We start from the raw sequence: 8,232 nt of genomic DNA, 5'->3' as shown, positions 1-8,232 counted from the left end.
AATGTATTGCTAATATCCAGGGATGCTTTGTTAGGCTACAGAGTGCAAAGCACTACATTTAGCCAGTGATAATTGCAGTGTACATAAAGTGCGCTCGGAAAGGTTTATTTTAGGAGCGCTTTGTGATGCACCGTGCAGTCAAATCCGCGGTGTCAATAAATTCCACTGCCCGCTCTTTGATGAGTCCTCCATCCTCCATGAATCGAATACAAACTGCAACTAGTTCCCGTTTGGAAAGCGGGAAATCTTTATACGCGAGTAGGCCTATTGCAAAATATTGTCCAATGTCCACTGAGTTCAGCCTTTATTTTACCAAGCAGGACTGATGCTGCAGCCTGAAGCAGCTTGCCCTGAAAGTGGTTTAGGCGACCGTTCGTTTAGGCGTCCTCGCGTCGCTGAGTTTGCTCTGGACAAACTTTTTTTTTTACGCTGGTGCCATTGCTGCCTCTCTGCTGTCTCAAGAATCAAACATGAAGAGAACGAGGCCACTCAGGCCAGGACATGTGTGTGGTGTTTATATTGTGCGCTTATGTCAATAAACCGGTTCTGTGAATGAGGGACACAGACAGACACATTTCACACTCGAGTGTGAAATGGGATTCTGAGAATACACATTGGCTCAATTGCTCAAAAGACCCAACATCCTCCAGACACGCAGGACGTAGAGAGAGAATGGATGTGTATTACGTTATTTGTCAGCCTTAAGTATAGGGGCGATATTCATAGTAAATACACAAAAAGCTGTCTGGCGGAGTTAAGGCACAGTGGCCCTCATTTATCAACGCGGTGTAGCCCGAATAATGAACGTACGGCGATATCACCGCACCTTTCGGCATTTATCAATATATCCTGACGTGGGCTTCATCCTACTTTACGCTGAGATCTCACGTCTGGTCGAGACCAATTGTTGACGTTGGCTGCGCCCGTTTATTCCATTCTAGACCTGCGGAGCAGACGGTCTGACAGGCATCTGGACACATATATCCACTCCAAAATGTATATCTACACTAATAAATAATCCCTGTGAAAATATAACATTTTATAAAGTAATTTAAACAAACTGCTTTAACAGTCATTCGGTTAGGCTTGCAGATCTGCATGGCTGCGTTGGCTATTTGAAAATAGCAGATCTACAAGCTCACAACAGGTCCCATCACTACGCGTTGTGAGCTTGTAGATCTGCTATTTTCAGCGCAGCAGCGATTCTGCGAGATAATTTTCGGGAGCCCCGAGTCCCCGACATTCTTTTCATGGACAGTGAGGTCCAGAGAGAGAGAGAGAGAGAGAGAGAGAGAGAGAGAGAGAGAGAGAGAGAGAGAGAGAGAGAGAGAGAGAGAGAGAGAGAGAGAGAGAGAGAGAGAGAGATAACCACGATAACGCAATGGTGATTATGAACCACGTACCCAAACCCGTTAAAGGCTGCTTTTCCCAAGCTGAACTATACTATTGTTCAATGAAAAGCATTGTAATCCGATTAGTGGCCATTTTTTCATAATGTATTCGAGTGCAATACACCTACCAACCGATAGGGTCACTCTGTTAAAAGCATATGGCCACCGATCAGATTAAAATGCTTTTTATTGAACAATACGGATGATACAGGTACTTTTGAGAGCCCATATATACATGTAACCTCCGTCGCCATGGGATAAGCACTTTATCTTTGAAATATGAACGTTTATGTAGATGTACGGGTCATAAATGGAGAAAGTGCAAACACTAGGTTGAAGTTCATCCATGACGGTCGTGACAGTCGACCGTCGTGTATCCGTGGCTATTACTCCCTCTAACATTTTCCATGTTTTTAGCAGTGGTGGAAAAAGTACTCAAATTCTTTACTTAAGTAAAAGTACCAATACTGCAATATAGAAATACTCTTGTTACAAGTAAAAGTCCAGAATTCAAAATTTACTTGAGTAAAAGTACAAAAGTATTGGCATCAAAATGCACTTAAAGTACCAAAAGTAAAAGTACTAAATATTTGAAAATAGCAGATCTTCAAGCTCACAACGGGTCGCGATGCGACGCGTTGTGAGCTTGTAGACCGGCTAGGTATAAAATAGGGTTAAAGTGGTTAATGTATGTTTCATTATATCATAATTTATATCTGAAAAGTAACTAGTAACTAAAGTTTTCAAATACATGTAGTGGAGTAAAAGTACAATAGTTGCCTCTGAGATGTAGTGGAGTAGTAGTAAAAGTATTGGAAATTGGAAATACTCAAGTAAAGTACAGATACCTCAAAATTGTACTTATAAGTACAGTACTTGAGTAAATGTACTTAGTTACTTTCCACCACTGGTTTTTAGTGTATTGAAATAATGTCATGCATATTTGTCCAGTGCATAGCCTACTGCAGGCCTTGTTGACTAGATTTAGAATAGATTTTTAAGCTCTTGCTCCTGAAATGATCGATTATTTTTTAAGGGGAAACGCCATCATTTAACATGCAAGTCAATGGGTGAGAAGGACATTGCCAGGCACAAGTGTAGGTAATTAATGTATTTGTGCAAGATGACCCTGCTACTGTATATAAAATGTGTATATTACTCGTTCATCATGGTTCATGTTCAAATAGCTCAATCCAAAATATAATGCTGTAGGCCTAAGTGTTAGGCTGTATTTACGCACCTGCTTAATTGTAATTAATGCTTAAATATAGTTATGACCGGTATTTTTTATCAGATGTCTGATACATTTGATTCATTCCGGACATTGGGACCAGCAGGTTACAATCCTATATCGTAACCCCTGGTATTGACCACATTGCTTAGCAGAGTTCAGTGATGCAAATGCATGTCAAGTTGATCAACAGATTGTATTATTCTCCAATGCAATAACAGTACTGAAATGAAGGCTATAAGGGCAATAATGGGAGCCCTTTCTTTTTTAAAGTAACTTCAAAGTTACTTTTCACAGTAACGCATTACTTTTTGGTGTAAGTAACTAGTAAAGTAACTGAGTTACTTTTACATGACAAGTAACTAGTAATGGTAACTAGTCACTGGTTTTCAGTAACTAGCACACCACTAGCACAACACTACAACGGTGTCTAACCGAGAGTTATACTTCTCCAGTACAACGGTGTCTAACCGAGAGTTATACTTCTCCAGTACAACGGTGTCTAACCGAGAGTTATACTTCTCCAGTACAACGGTGTCTAACCGAGAGTTATACTTCTCCAGTACAACGGTGTCTAACCGAGAGTTATACTTCTCCAGTACAACGGTGTCTAACTGAGAGTCCATGCAGATCACAGTTGACAAATATTATATATTATCGGAGCTATTATTAATGTTATCGGTTTTATCGTGATGACGTCATAATTCCTGATATCGAACCGATAATTATCGGGCCGATACTTATCGTGCACTAATAATTTTATCGCAAATTATTGTCTCCGCCAGGCCGAAGGCATGGCGAGAGAGTATGTTTTACCCCCTGTCCGTCCGTGTGTCTGTGTGTGTGTGTGTCCGTGTGTCTGTGAACAGCTAATCTCTGGCACCGTTGGCTTGATCGCAGTGAAACTGTGCACACACACTCCCTGGATGCCAGAGCAGAACCTCTGCCCCAAATTTTTCACATGGGCCTTTTATAGCGCCACCAGGAGGCTGATTTGTGCAAAAGACATTTTTGGACAGTACTCCTACAGATTTTATCCAAACATCACGCAAATCGGTGCACAGTATCTCTATAGTCATGTGATCAACACAGATCTGCCTGATTTTCCATATTCCATCCTGATTGGCTAAGGTTGGCTTCCAAAGTTTGCAGGATTGGTCCATTTTGAACTAAATGCCTCAAATCATGAACGCAGCTTGTGATTTATGTGAAATTTAACACGCATGTTCCCACTAGGCCGAGGAAGAAATGCCATTTGAAAATGTTCAAATCAGCCTCATGGTGGCGCTATAAAAGGCAGATTTGTGTTTTTAACTATCTGCACCGATCTGCGTGAAACTTTGCACACATACTCCCTAGAGGCCAAGGAAAAATATCTGCCCTGCATTTTTCACATTAGCCTTTTATAGCGCCACCAGGAGGCCGACTTATGTAAAACTTTTTTTTTTTTAGATTAAGCCTTCACATTTTTTCCAAATTTCACGCAAATCGGTACACATGATCTCTATAGTCATGTGATCAAGATGCATCTGTTTGATATTTCATATTCCATCGTGATTGGCTAACATTGACATCTAAAGTTTGCAGGAGTGGCCCGCTTTGAACAAAATGCCGCAAATCATGAACACAGCGTCCAATTGTGGTGGAACTTTGCACGCACATTTGCACTACGTTGAAGAACAAACGCCACCCTTTTAACATTGCCCTATTATAGCGCCACCAGGAGGCAGATGTTTCTTTTTTATATTACTTTTAATTTTGTCCAAACATGCAAATCAGTACACATGATCTCTATAGTCAAGTGATCAAGATGGATCTGTCAAATTTTTTATATTCCATCCTGATTGGCGAATTCCGAAAATTGCTGGCCCACAATAACCTACCTGACCTGGCGGAGACCTGTGCTCCGAGGAGCACTTTTTCTGGTTTTTATATTTTTCTCTGTTGTTGGTGACAACTCTAGTGCGACGCCACGACGGCACGACGGTGTCATGAATGCGTCCTTTCACAATATTGTGCGTCAGCGACGCAGGACGCAGGCCTATGAGCATCTCTGCTCAGTGCGGCTGCAGAGTTCATGTGCAACATCGCATGGCTGTGGCTTTACAGTTTTCCTTCGCCGTGTCTGTAGGTCACCCCCAGGGACCCCCAAGGGTCTCCAGGGACCCCTAAGGGGGGGGGACGACCGCGGACCTCCTTTTTTTTTTTTTTTTTTTTTTTTCATCCCATGCTTTTGTACCCCCAAAACTATTTTCTTTTTTTTTGGGGGGGGGGGGGGTCCTGCGCTGTCCATCATGACATCTATGTCATTCTTTCTTGTTTATAAAAGTTCAAGCGGGTGTTATTTATTTTGCCATAACACCCACTTTTACTGTGTGGAAACAACACCCCCACTGTACTGAGTACATCCATGAGTATTGGCTTCGGTGCCGGTGCTAGGCTGGACTTGAACTTGTGGCCTTGCTTGCAGAGATGGGAATTGAACCTGTGGCCCTGGTCGCCGTGTGGCTATCTGTGCCAAAGCCCACAGAGGTGTCCACCAACTATCCACTGCCTTACGGCACCTCGACACATTTAAGTGTGGTTCCTGGATGTCAGTGTTCAACACATGCTTCAGAGTAAAGATGCAGGAGGAGGATTTGAACCCACAAGCTTTGGATTATGTAGACAGTGTCCTATCACCGTGAGCCACCCTGACCCATCAAGACCGGGAACACATCTGTGTCATTTTTAGATTTATTTGGCCCCTGGAACAACATATTTTACAAATGTTTGCTTTAAAAAATGTATATTCAAAGATGGTCATGATTTTTCAAAATAGCAGATCTACAAGCTCATAGCCATGCTATGAGCTTGTAGATCTTCTATTTTTGAATAGCCAAAGACATCTAAAAATGACACACACATGCATTCCCGGTCTTAATGGCTTAACTAACAACAAACTAAATATATCAAGATATGCAGTTAATTTTTTTATTTTTGTTTTTGTTCCTTGTTTAGATGCTTGAATATGGAGACAGCACTATGGAAACAAGCTTCTAGCCTATAGGCTTTTTTGTGTGTGTGATTAATCTATTTGACTTTAGACACACAGCAAGCACAATAATAGCTCACTGTGTTTAGATGCTCTCTAGTCTCTACATGTCCAAAGGTCCTGTGTTCAAACTCCATAGATAACAGATCATTATTTTAAAGTTTTAAACACAAATCCTTCTCATGGATTTGATTGGATCAAATCGACAGGAAGTGATGCCCACAACGCCCTAGGAAACTTGGATAGTAAAACTTAAACGTTATTTAGGTCAATGATTTCCCCCCTTCATTAATACCAATTGGAATTGCATTTTATATCGTTGGAATTTCTTTTACAATATAGACACCTATATCATCATCATCATAGCCTTTATTTCAGCTTGGAGTACAGTTGAGGGGCAGGCCATCATTTTCAATGTAGCCGAGATACAGAACACAGTAATCAACAGGAATGGACATTCATTTCACATCGCAACATAAAAAATATGAATAATGAATCAGAATACAGAAGCACTCAAAAAACTAAAAGAGAGAACTAGAACAGATATACCAAAATTAAATAATGAAATAAAGCAGTTACAATTCTGAACAAAAATATTGGAAACCATTTCCCTGAAATAACCTATAAGGATTGAAGTGATTTGATTTTCAAGGACCTCTGGAGCTCATTCCAGGCAGATGGAGCACTGACAGAAAATGCTGTCTTGCCTAACTCTGCGCAAAAGGAACCTTGAGTGTCACTAGATCACTCGAGCAGGTCTGGTATAGTAGGGTTCTGATCCAACATAGAACAAAAAGGGGGGAGCATTCCTGAGATGGCTTTAAAAATAAATATATACTAATATAAACATCACAAAACCCAGTACTGTTAAAAAAAAATGTAAAGTCAACTTCCTGCTGATTTTGATTGATTGATTGATTGATGTACTTCATGTAGTAGGACATGAGAACAACAGTACATGGAAGTACAAATTCACAATACAAGGTCTACTAAACTGGAAGACTCATTAAGCTCTGAGCTTGTTTAAGATGAGATCCCCATGCACATAAATCATGATGACATATAAGAGACAGACAGATATACACACTACTATACAGAATGTCATACAATCAGCTTACAGGTTACTGGTATGACGAGTGAAAAATATGTACAAGAGAAGAAAAATAAAGTGGGGGGTACTATTTGAAGATCTGGATCCGCTTATGTGCTAAGCTGTGCTTGTTTACGTGCTAAAAGAGTGACTTTGAGAGCTGTTTACAGTACTATGTAAGTCAATGGGGAGCATATTTTCAATTATCAATTTCTAATCACTGGAACAATTATTTTACATTTCTTGTCCACCTTTGGAGTTCCATCATGGCAAGGTAACAACTACACAACCCAAACCTCTACCACAGTGGTCTTGCCCTTTAAGGGTTGTTCTTAATCGATGCATGGCCGTGCGCATGCTCCTAAAAGATCTTTGGGCGGATGCCTTGGTTTGATTGATTTATTGAATACTTTGTTTAGCAGTTTGCAAAAAAAGCACAGAAAGTACAGTTAAATACAAATACAATGCTAACTAGACGCGTCGCAATTCAGGGCAATTGCAAAGTGTGGTTGCGCCGATGCCGGTCGCGGGCTGCGGCCGCCGGGACTTGAGGAATACGCTGGGAGGAATACTGTCGGAGGCTGCGCCAATTACATTGTCACGTCTCTCATGAGATCACTTGCGTTTCATTTTGAGAGGATCGATCCACCCCGAAATAATGTTTTTGCATCAAACGGTTACATTTTGCGCATGTGTGGCGCCCCCTATGGATCAAAGTGGAAATGCTTTTGGGGATCCGTTGAGTAAACCACCCTTGACATGTGATTCAAATTTGGGATTGACTGGAGGTTTCGTTTGTGATTTTTGGCCTTGTTTGTAAAACGGGCCCCTCCCGCTAACTTTGGAAGCCATTTAAGGATGAACCGGCGAGAGACAGTATGATAAGTGGAGACAATAATAGGAATACTTTTGTGTTTGTTTCTTTATTATGTAGATTTTCTTTACATTATAGTACCCAATGATAAATATATAAAAATGTATTTGTTTATTGTCTCCGCCAGGCCGAAGGCATGGCGAGAGAGTATGTTTTACCCTCCGTCCGTCCGTGTGTCCGTGTGTGTGTGTGTGTGTCCGTGTGTGTGTCCTGTCTGTGTGTTAGCAGCTAATCTCTGGCACCGTTGGCCCGGTCGCTGCGAAACTGTGCACACACACTCCCTGGATGCCAATTCAGAACCTCTGCCTCAAATTTTTCACATGGGCCTGTTATAGCGCCACCTGGAGGCCGATTTGTGCAAAACCCATTTTTGTCTCCGCCAGGCCGAAAGGCATGGCGAGAGAGTATGTTTTACCCCCTGTCCGTCCGTCCGTCCGTCCGTGTGTGTGTGTGTGTGTGTGTCATTCTGTCTTGTCTGTGTACAGCTAATCTCTGGCACCGTTGGCTTGATCGCAACGAAACTGTGCACACACAGTCCCTGGATGCCAAAGCCAAACCTCTGCTCCAAATTTTTCACATGGGCCTTTTATAGCGCCACCAGGAGGCCGATTT

At 41.6% G+C, this 8,232-nt stretch overlaps 1 protein-coding gene across 1 annotated transcript in view; it reads left to right on the top strand.

Annotated features, from left to right (window-relative positions):
• Window positions 1–5,094: 5,094 nt before the first annotated feature.
• LOC311050636 (alpha-2-macroglobulin-like) overlaps window positions 5,095–8,232 on the top strand; it is a gene marked incomplete at both ends in the record, with an annotated part of 29,655 nt that continues 26,517 nt past the window's right edge. Inside the window, one exon of the mRNA XM_084064722.1 lies at window positions 5,095–5,240. Coding sequence (XP_083920848.1) covers window positions 5,095–5,240 — 146 coding nt within the window. The remainder of the gene's footprint in view (window positions 5,241–8,232) is intronic.

Source organism: Gymnoscopelus microlampas (genome assembly GCF_963454915.1).
Source record: "Gymnoscopelus microlampas genome assembly, chromosome: 8".
In the NCBI taxonomy this organism is placed as follows: Eukaryota; Metazoa; Chordata; class Actinopteri; order Myctophiformes; family Myctophidae; genus Gymnoscopelus; species Gymnoscopelus microlampas.
The sequence above is the reverse complement of the archived record's forward strand: the minus strand, read 5'-3'. Positions and strand labels throughout refer to the sequence as shown.